This window comes from Tursiops truncatus, chromosome 20 (genome assembly GCF_011762595.2).
Source record: "Tursiops truncatus isolate mTurTru1 chromosome 20, mTurTru1.mat.Y, whole genome shotgun sequence".
Classification (NCBI taxonomy): Eukaryota; Metazoa; Chordata; class Mammalia; order Artiodactyla; family Delphinidae; genus Tursiops; species Tursiops truncatus.
Genome location: NC_047053.1, coordinates 51,888,495 through 51,911,659, shown reverse-complemented (window position 1 = coordinate 51,911,659; position 23,165 = coordinate 51,888,495). Strand labels below are relative to the sequence as shown.

The 23,165-nt window shown below is 60.1% G+C and overlaps 2 protein-coding genes across 12 annotated transcripts; one reads left to right on the top strand and one right to left on the bottom strand.

The window, feature by feature from the left end:
• NHERF1 (NHERF family PDZ scaffold protein 1) lies at positions 1–17,175 on the top strand. Its single transcript, XM_033847615.2, has 6 exons — positions 1–685; positions 11,166–11,327; positions 12,372–12,525; positions 14,784–14,824; positions 15,978–16,067; positions 16,279–17,175. Exons 1-6 carry the CDS (start codon positions 224–226, stop codon positions 16,468–16,470), a joined length of 1,101 nt encoding a protein of 366 aa, XP_033703506.1. The 5' UTR covers positions 1–223; the 3' UTR covers positions 16,471–17,175.
• Positions 17,176–19,078: 1,903 nt separating this feature from the next.
• NAT9 (N-acetyltransferase 9) lies at positions 19,079–23,156 on the bottom strand. 11 transcript variants are annotated; one of them, XM_033847619.2, is made up of 7 exons: positions 23,110–23,156; positions 22,384–22,469; positions 21,363–21,472; positions 20,669–20,812; positions 20,012–20,071; positions 19,711–19,805; positions 19,079–19,603 (listed from the first exon to the last, which is right to left on the bottom strand). In XM_033847619.2, the coding sequence occupies exons 1-7, from the start codon at positions 23,146–23,148 to the stop codon at positions 19,424–19,426; spliced, it is 714 nt and encodes a 237-aa protein (XP_033703510.2). In that variant the 5' UTR covers positions 23,149–23,156; the 3' UTR covers positions 19,079–19,423. The 11 variants fall into 11 exon arrangements, with proteins under 11 accessions (XP_033703510.2, XP_073653367.1, XP_073653369.1 ...); XM_073797266.1 differs by having other exon boundaries at positions 21,363–21,493; positions 23,123–23,145; XM_073797268.1 differs by having other exon boundaries at positions 23,123–23,141.
• Positions 23,157–23,165: the final 9 nt, after the last annotated feature.

Here is a 23,165-nt window from a genome sequence, read left to right as displayed (position 1 = left end):
CTCAGACTCCGCGCACGGCGGGGATTGGTCCGTGAGCTTCGGCTTCGGCTCCTCGCAGTTCGCCTCCGCCGCTCCCAGGACACCTGCTCGCTCTGCCAGTTCGGCGGCGCGGGCTTTCCCTGCCGCCCTCGCTCTCGTCTCCCGGCCCGCAGGGTGAGAAGAAGGGGTGGACCGTCCCGTCTCCGGACCCCGACCGGACGCCGCTGAGCCGTTGCAGGGCGAGATGAGCACGGACGCGGCGGCCGGGGCGCCTCTACCCCGGCTCTGCTGCCTGGAGAAGGGTCCGAACGGCTACGGCTTCCACCTGCACGGGGAAAAGGGCAAGGTAGGCCAGTTCATCCGGCTGGTGGAGCCCGGCTCGCCGGCCGAGAAGTCGGGACTGCTGGCCGGAGACCGGCTAGTGGAGGTGAATGGCGAGAACGTGGAGAAAGAGACCCACCAGCAGGTGGTGAGCCGCATCCGTGCCGCACTCAACTCCGTGCGCCTGCTGGTGGTCGACCCCGAGACCGACGAGCGGCTGCAGAAGTTGGGCGTCCAGGTCCGGGAGGAGATGCTGCGCCCCCAGGAAGGATCCGGGCAGGCCGAGCCGCCGGCCGCCGCCGAGGAGCAGGGGGCTGGCGGCGAAAATGAGCCGCCCGCCGCCGCGCCGGAGCCGCACGAGGCCGAGAAGAGCCATCAGGAGCGGGTAAGTGCGGGCCCGGGCCGGACGGCGAGGCTGGAACCGGGTGGGAGGGAGAGTAGTCCAGAGACCCAGGCGCCCCGGACGCCCAGCCCTGCTGCCGCCTTGTCTTTCTGAAACTGGATCCTCACGGGGGAGACTGCTTCCGCCCGCCAACCGGGCGAACTGGCAGTTACAGCCTTGAGGCTGCGTCCCGCGACCCCTACTCCCTCTCCCCAGACTGGGCTGGGACCCTGAGCGCCTTTGGGAGTGAGGGTGAGGGCGAGCGGCTCCAGGGAGCCCAGTCCCCTTTTCCTCGACTCTGTCGGTGGTGTCTGCTCCGGTCCCTTGGGACTCCCAATCCCGCCCCTCCTGGTGAAGTGACCAGCTTTCTCCACGGCCCCTGGGGGTGGTAAATGGAGCTGGGGTGAGGCTAGAGCGGCCCCGACTTCAAAAAGCTAGAGGAATAACTACGCTCTTTCTGTGTGGAGCTGCAGCGCTGGGAGGGGAGGGGAGGGGGTCACACGCTGGGTTCTCAGGCACTTCCCCCCTTCCCCACAGCCCGCTGGCTGGCGTGTGTATCATGAACTTCCGGCTGGCTGGACTTCATCCTCCTGAAGTCCGGTGTGACTTCTAAGAAAGAAGCTCCACCGTCCCAAGGCGATGTATGGGGGTGGGGCTCAGGGAGGAGGCGCAGAGGCGTCTGGTCTGGGGGATGGTGGCAGCTCTGCCACCCAGGGGGATTTATGATTCTCAGGAATGTGAGGAGTAAGCGCTGGCTAGTATCTGGGAGCGGGAGGGAAGACCTTGGAGGAGGAGAAACGGCGGCGGGAGTGGTCCAGCGTTCCTGGGCTGGACAGCGGACAGCAGGTGGTCTTGCCCGGGCATCAGCTGTCTCACTCCAGTCCCTGGACAGCAAGCAGACTGGTTGCTTTCTAACCACGTTTGGTGTTTCCTCTCATGACCCCAGTTTGGATCGGCCGTAGGAGGGGCGGAGGCAAAAGGGAAGTTGTACTGAGCCTGCCGTTCCCCGGAGAGTGAAGGGGGGGCCTCAGGGTGGGGTTGTGGGGAGCAGGACCAGGGCATCCCCTGGGCCCGTTTGGCTTCACCAGCTCTCCACCTGCTGGCAGGGGTGTCCGTGGTGCCAGTAGGAGCCTCCCTTGACAGAGAAAGGGCACAGTTCAGCCTTTAAGGGTAGCAGGTGAAGCCGGAGAGGGCCGGTTGGGTTGGTGGAGGTGAAGTCACCAGGAGCCCTGTCCAGCCAGAGCTGAGTGCCGAGAACGCCAGGGCCACCAGGCTCCTGCTTCCTGCCGCTAACAAGCTGGCATTGGCAAGGGTGGGGGTGGGGTCGGAGCACCCCTGGCAGGGGTTTGACACCGGGGAGTTGGAACCCATGACCTCTGGTCCCAGGCAGAAATCCAGTTTGAACTTTGTGCCGAGGGCATCGATTGACCATTCCTGTTCTGTTTTTGTTTTTTTTGGACTTCGGCACTGGCACAAGTAACCGGCCTCCCCGACCCGCCCCCCTAGGTTGCAGTCATGTTTAGCTCCTCCTGGTGCCCTTTCGGTTTTGCTGCTGGGTGCAGGAGGGCCTGCGGGGAGCTGGGGGGCGCAGAGGCCAGGACGGAGGCTTGACGTAGCACATGTGCTCCCCACCAGGCCACCTGAGGAGCAGCAGAGGTTGGCTTCTGCTCTCTGGGTGAGCGCAGGATGGGGTTGCCCCAGGTAGTGGCGTGACACCTGCATTTGTGTGTATGCTCTGTTGGGCCCGTGGAAGGGAACAGAACCCTCCAGCCAGTCCCGGGGACACCATCACCAGGCCTCTTGGGGTTCCAGGTCAACGAGCAAATCAGAACTTCTCTGAGCCTTGGTTCTCCCATCAATAAAATGAGGGCGTTGGATTCCAGTGACACCTGCCTTCTCTAGAATTTTACAGCTAATGGAAGGTCCTTGAGCCCCTAGTGTGCTGGACTGAGCATCTGTACGCCCAGGCATTTGAATCCCAGCTGTGAGCGGGGTGTCTCTTAGCCTCTGCATGGCCGCTGAGCAGCATTCAGTCCTTCTGGTGGGAGGTTCCCATGAAGTCTGGTACGGTGGGCCTGCAGATGACCCGCCCTGTCGTTGCAAAAAAAGAAAAGAAAAAAGAAGTTAATAGACATCATAAGAGTTCATCGTTCCCTGAAGAGACAAGGGATGTCTATGTAAGGGATATACCCAGCGTTTGAATGTTAACTGATTAGTTTGAGTCTGAATTCGTTTACAAAGTGGGGGCTGTTAATGACATCATCGTTAGTTCTCAGAAGTGAAAAAGGTGTTGGTGGGAAAATGTCATGCAGAGCGGGTGGCGGGTGACATCTCACTGGGAAGAGCGGCCTGGGTCGAGAACGATGCAGGGCAGAGGGCGAGGGGTGCCCGTAGTCCTGATCTCGGAGGAGGTGGCGGGGTGCTTCCAGCTCGGCACACCTCCACCCACGGGGAGGGAGGAGCAACAGCACCCCTGCTCACGGCCCCCCGCAGTCACAGGATGAGGCCTAAATCCTTGAGCTGGGCAGCCGGCACGGGGCCCACAGCGGGGGCTGGGCAGGCCTGAGCCAGCTCAGCTGCACTCCCTGGGCCACCACGAGCGAGCCAAGTTTCTCTAAGCTTCCATTTCCTCTTGTGTAAATTGGGGGTGACAGCAGGGGCCTCGTGGCGTTGGCGGGGGTTACATGAGGATGCCTGTCGAGCCAGTAGCTCAGAGCCTCCACTAAGTAAATGCTCAGTGAACGTTGGTTGCTGAGATCTGAATTAATACATATGTCACAGTGATGATTACACGCCCACCCAGGGGGCAGCTAGCCCTGGATCTGCCTCTCCCGTAGGGCACGTGCTGCCATGGCCAAGCCTGGCATCCGAAAGCGCTCCATCTGGGGTCGCTGTCATTGAAGAATCAGCCCTTCACAATCCGGCAGGCTTCTCTCGCCACCGCCCCTCTTGTCCCCACCAGCCCACCAAACCACACCGAGGGTCCGAATTCCCTCCCAGCATGCCATGTGCTTTGAGCCTTCGCCCCTGATATCTGCACGTGGGAACCCTCAGTCCTCTTCCGCACCAAGCACGCTCCCCAAGACCACTCACCTCCCAGGAAACCTTTCCTCGACCCCGCAGGCATCGTGAGCTCTTCCCTCACCTCCTTCTGCCCCCTGTCCTTCCACCTTTTCTCACACGGAACACGCAATATCTCAATCATCTGTTCATATCTGCTCCACCAGCCCGTGCTGGGTCCCAAGGGCAACAGCTGTGGCTGATTTATGTTCATATCCCCATCTCTGTCCCCGGCACCGAGCAGGGAGGGGCTCAATAAATCATTTTTGCGTGAATGGATGAATGCGAAACAGCCATGGGGGACTTTGTCCTAATTCATCTCGGCCCAACCCACCTGGGCCTGTTCGTGCCTCGAGAGCACACCCGGAGATTGGAATTCCAGATAGAGCTTTACTCGCTCCTTTTTCTTGCCTACTAGCAGCTTCCGTTTTCAAACTAGAGAGCCAAAAGTCTGTGAATCCCAGCCCTGCTGCCCTCTGGCTCTGGGACTCTGATTGTTCAGCGTTCCCCACGAGCCTCAGCTTCTCCCTCTGTGAAATGGGGACCCCGACCCCACCCTGTAGGGTTGTGGGAGAGATTTGATGAGATGATGCGGAAGGTGTGTGTTAAGTGCCCAGCGTGGGGTGGGTTCCCGCCACGCCTGACCTTGATCCCAGAGGTACCCCAGGTGGCAAAGTCGGGGGTGGGCACCATTAGCTGGCATCCTCCAACCTCTTTCCCATGTTCCCGTTTCACATGGACCGAGCTGGAGTCTGCGAGGGCAGAGCAGGGCTTGAGCTGCAGGATGTTTGGATTGGAAATGGACAGGGTGTGACGGCTTGTGTGCTCGTTCCTCCTCTTAAGTCACATACTTGGGATTTCTTTCTCCCCTGGGATAGCCCCTGGTTCTGACCTTCTGGTTCCTGTTCAGTCCTGGAGATGATTCTCTTGGAAAGAGAAAGGGGCTTTTTTCTCAAGGAACCTCGTCCTGTCTCCATGGGGGGGCCCTTCTCTTCCTCCCCAGGCTTCCCATCCCATGGATCCCTGAGGAAGTCAGGGAGCGCTTAGGAATTAGGGGAAGACGGGGCCTGGCCAAGGTCTTGAGGGTGCTGTGAGCCTCTTACAGAGAGAAACCAGAGCTCTAGACCCCAATAATGGGAGCTACTCTAAGCCTACTAGTTGCCCGGCCCTAGAGATAGTGATACACACTTCACTGATTTTTTTCTTTTTCTTCCCTCACCACAACCCTGCAAATCAGGTATTATTTTCTCCATTTTGTAAGTTGATAAATAATAAGTAAATGGTAGTTATTATGTGTGTCTGGCGATGTGCTGTGTACTAAACACGCCTGATCTCAGTTAATCCACACGACCACCCTACGGGGTAGCTACTAGCCCCCTTGTCCATATGCGGAGACTGAGGCTCCATCAGTGCGGGCGGTGGCCCCACGGTTCTCAGTAGGGAGCCCTTACCCTGTAGCAGGGCTGTGTCTGAGAACTCCGCTCACTCTGACTCCAGTGTCTGCACGTCCATCCGGCTTGGGTTGTGCTTAAGGGCCTGACCCTCCAGCTGGGTGTCTCTGCCCGTCACATTCTGGGCCATACCAGGGCCATCACAGCAGCGTAAATTCAGGCTGCTGGAACCAGCTCCCTGCAAGGATCCAGGGCTCCCAGGTGCTTCTGTCCCCAGGGGACAACATCAGGAAAAGTGTCAGCCCCGATGGAAGGCCTCAGCCCAGAAGGGGCAGGCTCCAGGCCCCATCCCTTCTCACACTATGGGCCCAGCCGGGAGTCTGGTGACCAAGTCTCTACCCTCATCCCCAGGGCCTGAGAACTGTCCTTGCTGGCTCTGGGGCTCCCTGTAGCACAAAGGACTCCCCCTGAGAGGCTGACCTTGGCTGTCGACCTTGGCCTTCCTCCCCCACCCCTCAGGGTAGGACAGTTCACCACGTCCCCCGACCCCAGACCCTGTTTGGCTTCCTGCTCCCTGAAAAGGACAAGTGGTACAGATGCCCCGAGGCCTGGGTTCTAGTGCCACCCAAGGCTGGGGGACTGAGGCCGGAGCTCTGACTTTCCAGGGACAAAGGCTCCGGCCTCTCCCTGTGCTTGTTTATAAGGTCGTGATGCCCAGTTGAAACAGCAAAGGCCATGGGGACGTAGGGGACAGCCTAAGAGTTGAGAGTGAGACCTCTAGGGTCTGTACGGGCCATTTGGGCAGCCACTGGCCACGTGTGGCTCTTAGCGCTTGAAATGTGCTGGTTGAAATTGAGATGTGCCGTAAGTGAAAAATAAAATGCACACCAGATTTGGAAAACTTAGTACAGGAAAAAGGATGTACAGTATGCCATTAATAACTTTTAACTAGATTACGTGTTAGAATGATAATATTTTAGATATGTTGTGTTAAGTAAGATATTAAAATTGATTTCTCTTGTTTCTTTTTACGTTTTAATTTGGCTACTAGAAACGTTTAAGTTAGCTACATGACTGGCGTTCTGTTTCTCTGGGCACTGCTGCTCTAGAGCTGAGCTCAAAGCCGACCCTCTCCTCCCATCAGCTGTGTGTACTTGAGCGGTTTATGCCAGCTGTTTGAACCTGAGTTTCCTCATCTGTGAAGTGAGGGCAATAATACCCTCCTCCCAAAGGGTTACAGTTGGGTCCTGACAAGAATATACACTTATAAAGCCCTGGTGGGGTGCTTGGCACTTAGTAAGTGCTCACTAAACGTAGAGCCCCGATTTCACAAGCTCCGAGAAGGTCCTCACAGAGCCTCTCGGGACAGCCCACAGGAGTTAAATCCAGCAACTTCTGGAAGGAGGGTGAGGAGGGATGATGGTAGAGAGCCTGCCAGCCTGGGTGGTATCCAGCCAGGCCGCAGCCCAGGTACCAGCCTGCTCTATCCCAGGCTTGCCCAGGCCTGGGGAGAACTGAGCCAAACTCCCCATCGGGTGGGTCTCTGGCCAGCACCGGGAGAAAAGAGCCAGAGGGAGAACCTGGCTCAGGGTCCCTGCGTGGGGGTGTCAGAGAAGCAGCCCCACTTTATCATCTGGATCCCACCCTGCGGGTCTCCGGAGAAGGGCCTTCCCGCTGAGAAACGGCAAAGCACGAGATCAAGGCCTAGAGTCGCTCCTTTTTTGCAGAGGGAGGCGGCCAGAATTCCTCAGTGTGCACAGACCTTGGGCTGGGGTGTCTTCTAGGGAGAAATAAATGAAGCCACATCAGGGCCAGAGATCATGGGTCAGTGACAGCCGAGCCCTTGGTCACCTCCCTTTGGGTGAGGAGAGGATGCCTTCAGCCTAGAGCCTGGACACTGGCCAGCAGTCTGAGCTCCTGGTCACTTCCCAGCCTGGCCTAAGGACAGTGCCCCCGTGCTGCCCAGTCACACGTCACCCCCAGGCAGAGGCAGCTCGCTCCATCCTGGTTTCCTTGAAGAGTTGGCACCAGACCCAGGCCTGTGTCTCCAAGAGCCCCGCGGAGCGGCCTGAGCTGCAGCCCGGGCTCCTTACACCCAGTATACCCCACCCCTCCCCCACCAGAACAGCCAGGGCTCCATCTCTCCACCCCCCCCCTCCTCCCTTGTTGGGGCTGATTCCCCAGCGTGGGGGCAGGGTATCATTCTTATCTTATTTGCATAAAGAAGAGCCCTCGGCTGGCCGGGCTGGGGGGAAGGGCAGCCTTGGGAGGTGACGAGTCACCTCTGTTCCCCTAGCCACCCCGGTGGTCTTGCTGCTCCTCCAGCCGCCCCTTCTGGGGCCCGGAGCTGGCTGGCCTGGGAGAAGCAGCCTGGCTTGTTTTCTATAGGGCCCATCACCATGGCACCGGCCAGGGCGGGGCTGGGCCCAGTGGGGCGTTGGCCCCCAGCCGCCCTCCCCAAGGAGGAGCAGGGAGCGGCCCTGGGCCTGCTCCCCAGAGACGGTCACCAGGATTAGGGTATCGACTTTCCCCAGCTTTCCAGGTGGCTGCTGGTGGTGCCTATTGAATTCCGTGCCCAACATCCGCTCCCTGGGCTGAGTGGGTGGAGGTGACTGGGCTCCCTGGGTGAAGAGGACGGAATGGAGCCAGCAGCCGGGGCAGGCCTGTGCAAGGCTCGGGGCAGCCCGAGACCCGCAGGGTGGGAGAAGCCCCCATGGGAAGAGTCTAGAGGCAGCTCTCCTGACAGGGTCTGTTCTGGAAGGCAGGTCTGGCATTGTCTGGAAGTGAGAGACTCATCCAGCCCCCAGCCGCCCTGGCCCATTTGCACAGCCCGTCGGCCACCACCGCCTCCTGGTCTTTCCTCTCACTTCTCTGCCAGTCTCCCCACTGAGCAGATCCTGATCTTTCCTTCCGAGCTGTCATCCACACTGGAAGACCCCCCTGAATCTCTGAACACGCTGGGGCCATGTTCCCCTCCGGAGCTGCCACCATGGCACAGGTCCCCTCCTGAGCTCCTGGGAGCCGCATGCCACCCCCAGGATGTCCCAGATGTTCCATTTCTTCCCCTTGCCCCAGCTCTGGGGTGTGGGCCCAGAGCAATGGTGGCCAAGCTCCGGCCAGCACCTGACACCTCCCGTCCCCATCTTCTCTTCTCGGTGCTGACCACACACCCTGAGGGAGCTGCCCCCAGGACTCCTGACAGCAGCAGCCTCCGCCAGGCTGGGATGGGCGCCTTTGATGGGCTGACTCAGCAGCTGGCAATGACGCCTCCTGGGGGCAGCTGGGGGAAGGGTGGAGAGCAACTCGGGAAGAATGGGAAGCCCCCCCCCCCAGCCCCATGGGAAGGGAGGGAGCCTCTGGGGACTGGGGAAGATGGGAGCTGGGTGGGACTCTATACCTGTCTGAGCGCTTCGGAAAACGCCTGGGGTTTCCTTGTCCCCCGCCCCAGCCACCCCAGAAAGCAACGGAACAGGTCCCAGTGCAGGGGGAAGGGAGCAGCGGGGGCCTGGGCTCTGCAGGTGAATCTGCCCTGAGATCCTCATGGCTTGGCGCCAGCAGAAGGAAGTGAGGTGCACACGACAAGTCACCAGGCAAGGGTCCCCGGGGTGAAAGGTGCTGCGGATCAGGGAGGGAAGCCCGCGGCACAGGGACCCATCACGGGGGCAGCCAGTGCCGCCCCGCCAGCCAGGAGGACACCCGAAGCCGCCAGGCCTGCTCGACCCCGTGTCGCCCCGCGAGAGGCCACGAGCCTGAGCCTCGGAAGGAAGCCTGCGGTTTCATCATCTCCTTGCCCCTCCCAGCAGAGGCTGCAAGCGGTGTTTGCAACTCCCCACCTCCAGTGGGCCTCCTCCCAGCCTGGGCTTGGGTCCTTCCAGGGATGGTGGCGGGAGCACAGGTCCCAAGTCAGAGCCCGGGGTGGCGTCCTGGCTTCTCCACCGTGAAGCTCTGACATCAGGCAATGGGCTTCCTGTCTCAGTTTCCCCATCTCGAGGATAGGGGTCAGGCTTAACCCTCACCCTACCCCTAACCCTATCTCGAGGATGGAGGGAAGGCTCTCTGGAGTGAGGGGCGGCGGGGGGAGCAGAGACACCAGAGCTGCCCTCTCCCTTCCCCGTGATTCACCCTCCCCGCTTTCTCAGGGTGACTGCAGAGCACTGCCCGGCTGGGGCAGAAAGCTGCCTGCCCCGTGGTAGCAACTGGTCGGACCTGTTCCTGTTCCCCTGGGCCTGGGGGAGGGCTGGGCTGGCAGCTCCGCGGAGGGATTAGCTTGAGGGGAAAAGAGCCTCACTCCCGGAACTAGATCCCGGTGGGGGGCGGGGGCTGCAGGCTGCGGGAGGGCCTCCCCCCCACACCCCAGGGGAAGCAGCGGGAGGGGGGCATCAGCGGGGGTGGGGGGTGGGCCTGCAGTGAGGACCAGAAGGGATGAGGAGAACTGGAGAAAAGAGGGTGCCTCCGTGGGCGCCTCCCACTTTTTTATGCTCACTTAACTGTCTCAGCTGTGGTCTGGGGTGAAGTGAGAGCGCACGGGGCCTCTAGCCCAGATTAGGGTAAACCCAGGCCTAAACGTCGCCTCACCCCTCCTTCCTGTCTTGGCCTCTCCACACCCCCTACCAACATCCTGAAACACACAAAGGCCCACCCAGGCATCTAAAGGAAAGCAGAGTCACCCTCCTCTGGCCACCTCCCTACCCCTCCCGGAGCAGAGGGGTGGGGACTGAGGCTTCACTGCAGACGGCGGCCGCCTCCTGGGGCCAGCGAGTTGGGGCAGGAGGCCTGTAAGCCCTCCTCTCCCTCCCCACCCCTCCCTTGCCTTCTCCTCTCCCAGCTGGGGAGTGAGGTCTCAGAGCTACCCGGCACCCCACCCCACCCTCAGAATCTCACTTCTCAGCTTGTATTGATATTAGCAACGATGGCAAACCGGGCACAGAGATTTTAGCGTGGTCAGGTGTTCCCACATATGTTAATTACCCCCTGGACCTCCTAGCAACCCTGGCACTAAGAATGGTCTACAAACAATGAACCCTAGGCTCTGAGAAGGAAATTACTTGCCCCAGGTCACATAGCTCCTCAGCGGGAGATACCTGGCAGCCTGGTGATAACCCAGAGCTCGCAGGCCTTGGAGAAGGGGGAGAGGCACCCCAAGTCGGTCATGGGCTCAGGCCTCTGGCCCCCTCACACTGTATTCCCTCCGTCTTGTAAACGTACCCCAGGGCTGCAGCTTCTAAGCTAAGCTGCTTAGGCTGGTGAAAACTGTTTTCAGCGGAGGGTCTGAGTGTTTAAGAGCAATCTTCCTGTGCCTTTTCCGTGGGTCCCCCTCTCCAGGCCATGGCCACAGCCACACGGGGCTCCCTTCAGCCCAGCCCTGCTCCCCACCGCTCCCCTCCCCATTCAGGCTCCTTGGGGACCCACACGGTCTTTGGGGTTCTGTTGCTGCCTTTCCCCTCAGCCTTGGTTCTGCCGGTGGGATGTGCCTGTCCCGACCGGGACCCCTGGCTGTGCCTCCCTCCGGTCTGTGGTCATCTGGCCCCCGGCTCCCTTCTGGCTGGGCCATTTTGCTTGGTGGGGACGAGACAGGAGTCCGTGTGGGCGAGGAGACGCTTTACTGTAAACATGCTGACCAGCTTTGAGTAACCAGCTGCCCTTGCTTCCCCCGCTGCAGACAATATTGAGTACAAAAGGGCTGGGGGTCCCCAGTCCCTGTCCCAGGTACCCAGCCAGGCTGGCAGGGATGCTACCCGCTGAGAGACGAGGTAGTGATCAAAATAACGTGATTACCCTTAGAATGTCAGAAGGGGAGAGACTTGAGCTAACCTGCTCCCACCCCGCATCTGCCAGAAGAGGGAACGGTGGCCTGCCCAGGGTCACCCGGCCGGGTTGCTGCAGTGCCGGGTCTCGGGTCTTCTGAGTCCCAGGCCAGCATGTTGCGTCCTCCCCCAGTTCTCCTCGGTGGGGAGGTGGGGTCAGGCACGGAGCAGGGAGGGCAGAACCCGGGGTGCTGTGGGATGACCGTGGCCCCTCCTTTCTCCCCGCAGCACGAGCTTCGGCCACGGCTCTGCGCCATGAAGAAGGGCCCCAACGGCTACGGCTTCAACCTGCACAGTGACAAGTCCAAGCCAGGCCAGTTCATCCGGGCAGTGGACCCAGACTCGCCCGCTGAGGCCTCGGGGCTCCGGGCCCAGGACCGCATCGTGGAGGTAACGCTTCTTGCTTTCCTCCCAGGCTCTTCCTTCCTGACTGCAGGAGGCCTCCCCTGCGGCAGGCGTCACATCATTGCTCCTTCATTATTAGCCTGTGAGGCTCGGGCAGCCCAGAGATACCAGACAGATGGATGGATGGGAGACGGGGGAGGATGGTGGGGGAGTGGGAAGGAAGGAAGGAAGGACAAAAGGAAGGAAACATGGGGGACTTCCCTGGCGGTCCAGTGGTTAGGACTGTGCGCTTCCACTCCTGGGGCCTGGGTTCAATCCCCGGTCGGGGAACTGAGATCCACAAGCCATGCGGTGTGGCAAAAAAAAAAAATTTTTAAAAAAAAAGGAAGGAAGGAAAGATGGGTGGTGGACGGATGGAGAGATGGACTGACTTCTCTCCTGCCTGGATCTCCCCTGGGCTCTTCGTCACCGAGCAGACACACTCAGCTGTCCACGATGCACCCGTCCATCCAGCTAGACGTCTGGGGCCATCGCCAGAGCTTCCCTCTGCCCGAGGCCTTCATGCCAGGCACGAGGATGCGGGCAGGAGGATGAAATCCTTCTCCCAAGTGGGGCTCTCAGGCACACTCTTACACCCTTGTGCTATGCTCGTTGGGAGAGGAAACGTGAACCAAGTGTCTTGGGGCCGGTCCCAGAATCTCAGTCTTCGAACCTTAGAGCTGGAAGCTCAGCTCTCCCAAGACTTCTCATTTTACATGTGAGCAAACCAAGGCCCAGGGAGGGAAGTACCTAGAAAAGCTGGGGCCCAACCCAGGCCTCCCAGATCTTTCCCGTCCCATGTCACAGCTGTGTTTGTTCAGTCTTGGCCGGCTATTTTCTTTGGCTTTTCCCACGTGTCCTGCCTCCCCATCTGACCATCAGGTGGGAGGATCACTTGGCCTGGTTCAGGACTCCACAGGCAAGGGGGGGCTGAGTGTCCCCCAGTTGCCAACTGGCCGAGGACAGAGAGGACCCCTTGTACTGCTTCCAGCTGCCCCCGCCCACCCCGGAACTGAGACCTGTGCCAGTAACCCCTGCCCCCACCCACAGGTGAACGGGGTCTGCGTGGAGGGCAGGCAGCACGGGGACGTGGTGTCCGCCATCAAGGCTGGCGGGGACGAGGCCAAGCTGCTGGTGGTGGACAAGGAGACCGATGAGTTCTTCAAGAAATGCAAAGTGATCCCGTCTCAGGAGCACCTGCATGGTGAGCTGGGCAGGGCGGCCCAGGCCCCCAGGTCAGGGGTGCGGGCCGGTGCTCTAGCCTCTACTGTGTCCCACGGGACGGGAGGCAGACGGTGTAGGTTGGGAGAGAGGGTCAGGGAGAGGACGCCGGCGCTGACATCGGGTCTCTGAGGGTGGCATATGACGGGGGGGAAGCTGGCACGAGGGAGGGCGAGATGGAAGCGAGCTGCCGATTCCCAGGCCAAAGCTGCAGCAGCGGAGGGAGGCCTGGGCCCCCACCCCTCTCCCCCCAGCAGTCTCTCAGGGCAGTGCTGATGCGAGGAAAGGGTTAAGTCTCGAGAGGCTTCCAGCCTTAGCTTGGTCAGATCAGAGTCCAATGACAGGGCCCAGTACCTCCCCTTCCCTTCTCTCAGGTTGTCTTGGAAACCCAGGCTCGCTGGCTCTAGAGAGCAGTGGGTCCCTGGGCCCCTGCCCTTCCCATCCCCCGCGTCACCCTGCCAAGCCTGGCACCTCCCCCGCCCTAGCCCAAGCCAAATGGGGCAGGGCTGCTGCACCAGGACAGGGAGGAGTTGAGTGGTGCTCTGCTCCCTGGTCTGGACTTTTCTCCCTGGGAAGATGGCTCCTGGAGGGGTGGGGGGCTGGGTGGTAAATCTTTGGACTTTGCAATGGGTGGGGCCTCCCTGAGGGTCATATTTGTAGCAGATGGGTCCACGCAAAGGTCCTGCCACAAACTTAGATCCCCAGCTGGAGGGGCCCAGTGGGTCCTGGGGGTTCCTGGAGGCGGGGATGGGTGAGTTAGAAGTCGCTAGCAGACCCTGGGCATGGGAGGTGGGTACCCCTTTACCCTTGGCTCCCAAGTTCATGGAAACCAGGTCACTCAGATAATCCCCTTTCTCACTGAGGGGGAAACAAGCCAAGAGAAGCCCCCAGCCTTGTTCTTGGCAACATGTGGTGGGGAGACACAGCTGAAATCTGGATTCCCCGCAGCTGCTCAAATACCTCCCCCGGCCTCCCCCAGCATCCTTCTCTGCCCCCCACCCCCAAGTCATCAACACTCAGACATTCCTCCCTCCTCTGTCTCCCTCTGGCTGGGTGGGAACGCCCTGGGAACCTCAGTGCCTGCAGCCTCTGGCCAGAGGACCTGCGCAGGGAGACCTGGGGGTGGGTACTCTCCCCAGGTGACCCTCCTCCCAGCTGGATGTAACTCTCCCCGTGGAGAGGCATGCCCCCTCCCAGCGGCTGCCTCCCTACCACAGTGAGACAGCCTACAGCTCATGGGTGAGGGGCTGCTTGCAGGGGGATGGGAGTGAGTGTCCCCGTGTCCCAGCAATCCCCTGCCCAGCCACCGTGGGAAGGCTGGGTGAGCGTCAGGTATGCCTGCCTGTGCCGGGGCCACGGTCCAGGGGAGGAGAAAGACACACACTGATCTTGAGCTAAGAGTTCAGAAGAAACCCACCCAGGCTGACCAGTCCCCAGAGACGGAACAGCTCCCCTTGCAGCCAGGTGGGGTGTCTACCCTGAGTGAGCCCAGGGAGGGTGACCCCAGGGCCCGGTGTCTCTCCCTCTGACCCCTTCTGCCACCACCAGGTTTCCCATTGGCTGGGGGAGGGCACACCCAGGACTCTGCCCTGAGCCCTCTGGTCCCCCGCCCCACCCCGATCCCCACACTGGCCAGTAGGAGTTGGGCTTCTTTTCTTTCAGCTGATGCAGGTACTAATCATAACCAGGGTGTGGTCCCAGTTCTGGTGATGCCGCTGTCACTTAGGAAGCATTTGAAAGATACTGATTCCTAGGCCTGTCCCAGACCCACGGAAACAGAAACTGATACCAAAGCCCAGGAATTTGTATTTCTAACAAGCTCCCCGGGTGGCTGGTAGGCAGCCAGCCTGGAATTTCAGCCCCCTCTAGGACGGCGCTTTTTTTCAAACAGCTCCTTACTCATCGGTGGTTCTTGGGATTAATCGGGTAGGCAGAGGCCAGCATCTTTTTTTTCTTTAATGAAACTGAATAGAAAATATCAAAAAGCATTGCGACGTAGTAAGGGCAAGTTGTTTCGTTAAACTTTGGTCACACACACGCATAACGTATGTGGGTGCTGGGTTGTCAAAATGTCAAAGGTACTCACGGTGGGTGGCAGTCAGGAGACTTTTAAACACTGACCTTGGGGAACGTGATCTGCTTATCTGCCCAAAGCCCGCAACTTCACTGCCTTCCATGCCCCACTCCATCGGCATTCCCCAGAGCCCCTGCCTCACCTCCGCTCTTCTCTCCTTCGCCTAGGTCCCTTGCCTGAGCCCTTCACCAATGGAGAGATCCGGAAGGTAAAGGCAGACCCCTAATTGCTTCTCTGGCGCTGAGTCCTGGTGTGCAGGGGGAGGGGGGAGGTGGACAGCATCTGGCTCAGGTGGAAACTGCGGGTTTCCAGGCTGCTCCCTCCTGGGCCCCAAGCTATGTAACTGCCCGTGTATCCCTCAGCCCCCGCCTGGGCCCAAGGCAGCGGGGAGGGAGAGGGGCCTGGCCGGCCCGTCCGCAGCCCGCCATCCTGGGTGCCAAGCTCCGCCTCTAGCTCCCCACCGCACAGAGGCGGCCATTCTTCCCCCCAAGAACAGAGCTGCAGTGTCTGGCCGCGCGCTCCCCGGCCCCTGCTACTTCCAGTCTGGGCTGGAAGAACAAAGCCTGTCCTCCCCGGACAGAGGGAAGAGGAGGCAGCGGAGGCTGGGGGGAGATGGCGGGGCCCGGTGGCAGCTGGGGCCACAGAGGAACCCAGGCAGGAGCTGAGCACCAAGCCACAGCCCTGGTCAAGGCCTTGGCTCTAGGATGGGCCGACTCGCTGTCGGACCACAGAACGGGAGCTCTCTGCAGGGTCTGCTCAAAGGCTTCCCTTCCCCGGGGGCTCCTGCTGGGGGACAGACACAGCAAGGGGCTGGCCCTGGACCACCTGAGCCTCTGTCACTCTGCCTGTGGGTCTAGAACTCATCCACCTCCTTCCTTCAGAGCCCTTCTTGGCAGCTTTGGGGTTAAGACTTCAAGAATCCCGGGGTCAAGTCCAAGTAAACAGTCAGATGGGCTGCAGGAGACTCAGGGAGCATGATGGGCGTTCCCCACGCCAAGCAAAGGTGCTCCCAGTGTCCCCACACTCCAGGAGGCCCCTCCCGGGTCGCCGTCCCAAAAGGCGAGTCAGCCCCAAAGGCTGCATTGGGAGGACTGGGGCGGGTAACTCGGCTAATCCCACGATGGATGGTTCCTCCTGCCTGGGTGGTGGAACCGGGCTACCCTCTGATCCTTGGAAGAATGTGAAAATGTAAATCCTCGAGGGGCCCTGGCAGGCTCAGGCGGTGGGGCTCTGGGGTGGATAGCGAGGGCTTAAGTGGAACTTCTCAGACCGAGGCGCCTGTCTTCCCTGGGAATGCCCTTCCTCGCCCGGGACTGCCCACCCCGTGCCCTGCCCACCCACACGCCTCCTCTCCGTGCCAGGAGAACAGTCGTGAAGCCCTGGCCGAGACGGCCTCCGAGAGCCCCAGGCCAACCCTGGCGAGATCCACCTCCAGTGACACCAGTGAGGAGGTAGGCCGGCCGGCTGGGCGGAGCGGGGTGGCACTGGGTGACAGGAAGTCCATTGCCAGGCCACATTTGATCCTGGCACACCAGCCTGTGTGGAGGTCACATGCTGAGCCACGTTCAGTTCTTGTGACCTGGCTTCCCTGGGCACCGCCCCAAGGGAGCCACCTCTCCAAGGCACTAACTCCCGCGCTCTGCCGCCCCCTCCTCTTTACAGCTGAATTCCCAAGACAGCCTCAAGAAGCAGGACTGCACGGCACCCTCATCTACCTCCTCCTCCTCCGACCCCATCCTGGACTTCAACATCTCCCTGGCTGTGGCCAAAGAGAGGGCCCACCAGAAGCGCAGCAGCAAACGGGCCCCGCAGATGGACTGGAGCAAGAAAAACGAACTCTTCAGCAACCTCTGAGTGCCCCAGCCACCAGGAAGGCTGGCAGGGCCGGGCCAGCCCCACACCCCGACCCGGCTCCTTTTCCCTCTTCCCCACTTACCCCCAAATCGACATTACAAATCAGCACCAGCATCTCCTCTCTTGGCAAATCTGACTTTTTTCTAGAGAACTGTGTTCTTCCCTTACTTCAGGGAAGGTGACTGTTTTTCCGTCCTGGCCCCGATCAGAAAGCAGACTGTCCCCCACTGGGTGCTTCAGCCTACCAGGTGTCCCGATGCCACCCTCCTGGGACATCACTGGGACCTCCACCGAGCAAGGATCGTGGGACTGGGCGAGAGGTCACCTTCCCACATGACCCCAAGTGATGACTGGGTCCAGGATTGATTGAGGACTCAGGTCACAGCAACATCTCAGAGTGGACAGGGGGCCGTCATCCTAAGCCGTGGCTTGGGCATCTTACTTTTGTTTGATTTTTTTTTTTTTTTTTAAAGAGTGCAGTACCACAGACTTTAGCGGGACGTCCGTTTCCTTGATTAATGTGATTTCACAGGTTGCTGCACCCAGGACATAGCAGCGGCCTTAGCCTAGAACTTTTTTGTTTCTGCTCCCACCCCCCACAGACCTGGGCAACACGGGGAGGGTTTCGCCACCCGCTGCCCAGCCCTGAGCCAGGCACAGTTGTAAGGAAATGCTATCGAAATGGAACCGGTTTCTCCAAACCGCCTTGGCCTCTGTGTTTTCCTTTGGAGCTCTGTCCATGGGTGTTCCCGGCGTGGCCTCTGGCAGAGAGGGTAGGGAACAGCTGGAGGGAGGGGAGGTGGGGTGGCTTTATCCCGAGGGCCTTGAGCCTATAGCTGCTAGGTGGCCCTGCCGAGGTCCCCCCCCCCCCCCCCCGCCACCACCCCATGTGCTTGGCTCACCAGGGCTGCCCTAGAGGGACATTCATCAGGGAAAGTGGGAGCTAAACCCACGTGCTCGGAGGGCGCCGGGAAGGCACCTCGGATTCCAGGAGCGTTCAAACTGTGAATTCACGATGGAGCCAGACTTGGAAAGAGAAGGCTTTTGGCTTTCATCTTTCCACCCACAGCCAGCGAGGTACAGGAGTCCCAGGAGTGACCTGAGCTGGTCCCAGATACTCTCATCTTATCTGGCCGTGGACCTGACTGGAGGGACTGGGGGAAAACAAACCTGGCCCACCGAGCCCTGGGACGTGCCTGTGGCAGGTGGCATGGAGGGGACTCTCCAAGGACTCACCCAGGTCCCTTATACCTCTGCCCCTGAGGCCACATCCTGGAGATCTGCCAGGGTGGCCTGCCAGGGCCAGGTTCCTGGGTAGGTGCTCAGAAGCAAGGGAAGCTGGCCCTGGGCTGTTCTCTACCCAACCAGGAGACCACTCAGAAAAGCCAGGTTCCTGGGACTGAGGAGAACAAGTAGGGAGACAGTGGACCAGGGAGGGGACCCGTGGAGCCCCTGGGGTGGAGAGAAGGGCAGGTCACTATCTGGCCATCACTATCTGACCTGTTAAGGTTTGAATCCCACCATCGTTAAGAGAAACCTTTCAAAACCCTTATCACAGCACCACAGGCAGCAGTTAGGCTGAGCCTGGCCGGGCCCCCAGCCTGCCCTTTGACCCCTGATGGAGGGCCCCCGCAGGTTAGCAGGCCTGAGAAGGGGCCCCTCCCTACCTCACCTGCTGGGTGGGGAAGTCCTCAGGACTTTTGACTCTGATTAAGCTGGGGACAGGTGGAAGGAACACGTGGCTCAGAGGGAACTGTCGCTGCGGGGCTGGGGGCCCCAGCAAGCAAAGTTTGTGTGTTCGCTTCAGGCATGTTTCAGATTCGTAGTCTGCTGGGAGAGGCCAGGATCGAGAGGCCTGGGCGCTGGGAGTCGTCAGCCACAGTCCTGGCTCTGCCATCAGAAGCTCTGGGGCCTTGGGCGAGTGCCGCAACTTGCCTGGGACCGTTTCCCCCCCTTGAAAATGTCCTAGGTGTCCTCGAGAGTCTCTTGTCCAATTGTGTTTTGAAACACGCCTGACTTTTTTGACGGCCACCCCGGATTACGACAGGGCATGAGACGGGGTTAGAAGTCAAAGGGTGTCCCCCTCGCTGTGAGGTGGGGAGCCCCGGCCCGGCTCTGCCTGTTAAGCCCCGGTTGCCAAGCAGCCGAATCATCCGAACCTGTGCCTCTGGCACCCCCTAGTGGCCTTCGCAGGTGCAGCTGCTCCCAGAGGCAGAGGCCTGGAGAGCGAGGAGGCAGAGGCCTGGAGAGCGAGGACGCAGGTGCCCTCGGGAGGCCACCCTGCAACTGAGGAGGCCCGGAGCTTCCTCGGCAGCGGGGGTACTCCAGCCACAGGCAGCTGCATCCGAAACTAACCTACGCCACCCTCAAAACTGGCTCCAAAGAGGAAGGAGCAAGGACACTCGCCCACTTTCCAAGCCACCTGTCTGTCCTTCAAGGCCGAGCTCATTTATTTCCAGACCTCCCGGGGTCACACCCACCTGCTTCTGCTGGATGACACAGGACCGAGCTACCCCTCCCCTGTCCCTACGACGCCGGACCAGATGCCGCAGGCCGGCCCTCCTGGCAGCTCACCTCCACACGGGCCCGATGAGAGAACAGGGCAAGCTGCGTGCAGTGCGCTTTACTCCCGCAGAGCCTCGGTGGCCCCTCTGGCCCTCCGGGGGAAAGGGAGGTCCTGCCCATTCACCAGGCGCCCCCTCGTCTCCACCTCCACCCTGCCTCTTCCCGTGGACTCATGCCGTCCACTCCAGATTCCAAGAGTCTGAGTCCAGCTTTGGCCAGGAGGAGGGGCTGGCCCTGGAGTGGCTCAGCCACAAGGCCGGCCAGAGGGAGGCCGAGGCAAGTCCAGCCCGGAGTCCGAAGGGCCCCAAGAGGAGAGTCCCAGGCCGCAGCAAGGCCAGCGCAGCCTGCCCCATAGGCCCCCCTGTGTGCCTGCTGCAGGGCTCTGGTCTCACACCCCCATCCACGCAGGGTGGCTGGTCCGCAAGGCCGGCTGTGAGCGGGGCTCTGACGCCCCAGCTCTGTAGGGCTTCTCTTCCACGTGGCTGGTCTGCTCGAGAAGCCACTGCCGCTCCGGCTCACTCATCGTCAGTCTGAGCGTCACCTCCTGGAAGACACTGCTCACAGCCACCTACGTGATCCAGACAGAGCAGGGCCGACTAGGTTACAGGCCCAAGTCCTAGCGCCACTGGGCCCGCCCAGACCCAGGCCTCACCCTCGCACTGGCACCATCCTCACCTGCTCAAAGTGAAGCTTTCGGAACATCCGGATGCTCGGTTCATTTCCTTGCCCAATTTTAGCCTCAAACTTGGTCAGACCTAGCTTGGTCACTCCTCCAAGAGGTTAGAGAGGGATGAGCAGCAGGATGAAGCCCTCCCCCACCTCCCCAGCACCCTCGGCCCCCCCTTCCCCAGCCCGCGATGGAAACGCCTGTCACCGGCTTCCACCCTCAGGCCCGAAGGCTCCCTCCCAACACGCCCTCGCCTTCTCCTGGGGCCTGGCCACTTCTCCCCAACATAGCCTGCTCGGCCTTCCTTACCATAAGACATCATCATGAGGACGGCCTCGGTGCCCAAGCCCTGGCCCCTGCAGCTGGGCTCTAGGAGGAATGACAACAGTCACTGACAGTGCGTGCCCGGCTCACGTCATCCTCACAACCCCTAGGAAGTTCGCAGATATGGGTACCATTCTGCAGATGAGGAGACAGAGGCCCAGAGAAGTTAAGTGACTCGCCCGGTCGCACAGCTTAGAGGCACCCAGCAACCTGACCCCCAAACTGACCCCTTCGGCTCAGCGTGCTGCCCCACGAGGACAGTCACACGGCCCCTTAGAAAGAGGCTGAGGACGCTGATGGACACAGAAACTGGAGGGGCTCCTCCCACGGCATGGGGAGATGCTCCAGGGAAGATCGTTTATTTTGGGAGGGTCCCCAGTCCACCCCAAGGATGGGGCAGACTGCAGTTTGAAGACCCTAACACCAAAGGTTAAGTTCACACCTAAGCATAAGATGGGAATAAAATGAACTACCGGGGTGAGCCGCAAGGCTGACAGGGTGCCAGGTGACAGTCCGCCCAGCCAGGTGCTAGGCTCACCAAGGCCGGAGCTGCCCATGGAGTGCCCTACACAGCCTCGGTGGCTTCAGGTTCAGCGGATCTGAGGACCAGAGGGATGGCGGGCAGGGCCCGGTGGAACAAACCTGCAATCATGACCTCAATCTCCCCCAGGGTGGGGTCCCCTAGATCCGTGAGGAAGAGGTTCACATCTCCCGCCATGCAGCTTTCCTCGCTGGTGCCTAGCTGGGCCTGCCACTTCTCTGCATCCAGCACGATGAAGGTACACTCTGAGGAAGGAGGCGACGGGATTATCACCTACACTCCCCAAAGGACTGCAGGGAGGCCAGTCTTCCTACCCGAGCCAGAGAACTGCAGGGAACTACCGCTGTCTCTGAGTCGGGCAGGAAAAGGGAGCCAGCACTTCCTTCAGCTGATTACAAAGCCTACATCGGCCTCATGCAGGAGACGATGGCCTTCTGCAAACAGCAACTGTATTCTCAGAGAGCACGAACCACACGGGGCTTGTGGCAAGGGGCACAAGGGGCAGGGCCTCGATTTACAGCCAGAGCCCCAAATGCTTTCCTTTCTCTAAATCCCTTCACGCCTGGTGCAGGGAGTGGGGAAGAGGACGGAAGCGCCAGCCACAGGGACTTGCTTCAGGGGGCGTCGCAGTCTGAGGGCTTCAGGCACCTCCCAAGCTTTTCACGAAGTATTTTTTGCAAACTTTCTGTGGCTCCAGCGGGGCTACAGCTGGGAACAGTAAAGGGTGGGAACCCGGTAAGGCCTCTGGAATCAGCCCTCCCGTGACCGGCACAGCCCGGGGCCTCCACTTCTCACTGTCTGCATCTTCCTGCCAGCTGTGCTGCATCACATACTCCTGCTCCAGGGTCAGCGGCTCGGAGGCTGTCAAACGCCGCAGCTCCTCTGATTTCATCCACTCGTGGTACCTGCAGGGACGGAGGGTCGGCCTTTGGCAGGCAGGACAAATTGAGAAGCCTAAGTCTGACGCTTTATCAGATGAAGAAATGGATGGCTGAGGGGAGAACCCCCCCCCCAGGGCTAACAGAGGGCTAGAGAAGAACCCCAAGAAAGAGTTATAATGGCTCCTATGGTAGAAGGCCACAGGCCCAAGAACTAGAGGCAGGCTAGTCCTAAAGAGAACCGCAGGAGGCAGTTCTATCCATCCAGCCTCCTCTCCTATCTCAGGGGTCAGTGTGGTGGAGCAGCCTGGAGCCGAACATTCCTCAAATTCCCCAGGGGAGGTCCTGGCAAGCCGAACTCAGCAAAGAAGGCTGGACAGATCTCCACAAAGGCCAGGCACCAGGAACCCCCAAACGGAAGACCACAAGTAGAGAACACACGCCTACAGCACCAGTATCCCTGTCTACCAGACATTCGTCACCTGGCCCACGACAGTCCCACCCTGCGACTCGGTCCTGCCCTTTCCAAGCAGTAGACATCACGACGACCCACCTGCTCAGTTTTATGACAAGCTGACGTTTAGTTTCCAAGAACTGAGCCTATTCACTGGCCCCAGAGGAATGGCACTCATTTGTAATTAGAAGACAGTACCTTTTTTTTCTTGCACACGTGTAGTTTACATAAAAGAATTCCTGGCTGAAAGGCCAGAAAGGAAGCTGAGGGGATGGGAGGGAGAAACAGGGGGATGGATGACTTCTTCCAGGGAGGTCATAGCCCTCTGTTTCAGTTTTCACTTTTTCCCGTATGCAATTACTTCTCACACCAGTGTTTCTCCTTCTCAGAGAAAACAGCCTCTGAGATTTGGGTTAAGTCAGGCTCACCCTCCTCGCTGCACCTTGGAGAGCTGGCTTGCACCCCATGTCAAGGGAATGGTTACCTAGGCACATGCTCTGGGGTGTAGGGTACCAGCACCACCTTCTTTCCCAGCAGCAAGATGTTCTGATTTAACCTCATGGTAGCAGCCTGCGGGTGGGAGGGCAAAGATTTCAGCACCTGAGTCTCCTCCCACTTAGGGTGGGAGCCCCGGCTCTCAGTTCACTAAATGCCTCCTGGGGCTAAGCTGTCAGAAGAGCCTCTGTCCTTCTTCCTTTCCAAACACTTCAGAGAACACGGACTTTAAACCCTTTGCAAGAAAGGGAACACGGCTGGTGAAAGATGATTAAACAATCCTGGGCTCGCATCTCAAGGGGCCAAATATGGGCTGCCTTTTCTGCCAGTCCCTTCAGCCCCATCACCCGGAACTTCGATGCCCCACACTCACCAAGACTCATCACCAAAACTCCCATCACTCGCCCCAGTTCTGAGACTCCGCCCCACGGTTACTTCTCAGCCCTGTCTTGAACCTATTTCCAACCCCTTTTCCCAGCGACCACCCCACTGGGCTCGGGTCCTCCCTCTTCCTGCCCCCCAAGCCATCGGGGCCTCCCTGGCCACTCTTGGGTGAGGCAGGCTTAAGGCCTCAATCCCCTCCTCTTTGTGAGGAGTTACAGGCTACTCTTCTCGAACCCCCACAACCACTGGGGTCCCGCGACGGCCAAGTTCACACCCACTCCTCGCCGACGAACGTGTCCCCAGCAGGTCTGATCCACCCCTTCCAACCTACCCCGCTTTCCCACCTGGCAGGCGGCCGCCCCTCCCGCATGCGCGTGGGAGCGCACC

Bases quoted from the DNA above. Each gene is read 5' to 3' on its own strand.
- NHERF1 (XM_033847615.2), top strand. From the start codon at position 224: ATGAGCACGGACGCGGCGGCCGGGGCGCCTCTACCCCGGCTCTGCTGC. The intron at 11,328-12,371 runs GTAACGCTTCTT...CCCCACCCACAG, and splicing joins CCCAGGACCGCATCGTGGAG to GTGAACGGGGTCTGCGTGGA. The intron at 12,526-14,783 runs GTGAGCTGGGCA...TCCTTCGCCTAG, and splicing joins GTCTCAGGAGCACCTGCATG to GTCCCTTGCCTGAGCCCTTC.
- NAT9 (XM_033847619.2), bottom strand. From the start codon at position 23,148: ATGCGGGAGGGGCGGCCGCCTGCCAGGTGGGAAAGCGGG. The intron at 21,473-22,383 runs GTAACCATTCCC...CCGTCCCTGCAG, and splicing joins ACCCCAGAGCATGTGCCTAG to GTACCACGAGTGGATGAAAT. The intron at 19,806-20,011 runs GTAAGGAAGGCC...AACCTCTTGGAG, and splicing joins CCTCATGATGATGTCTTATG to GAGTGACCAAGCTAGGTCTG.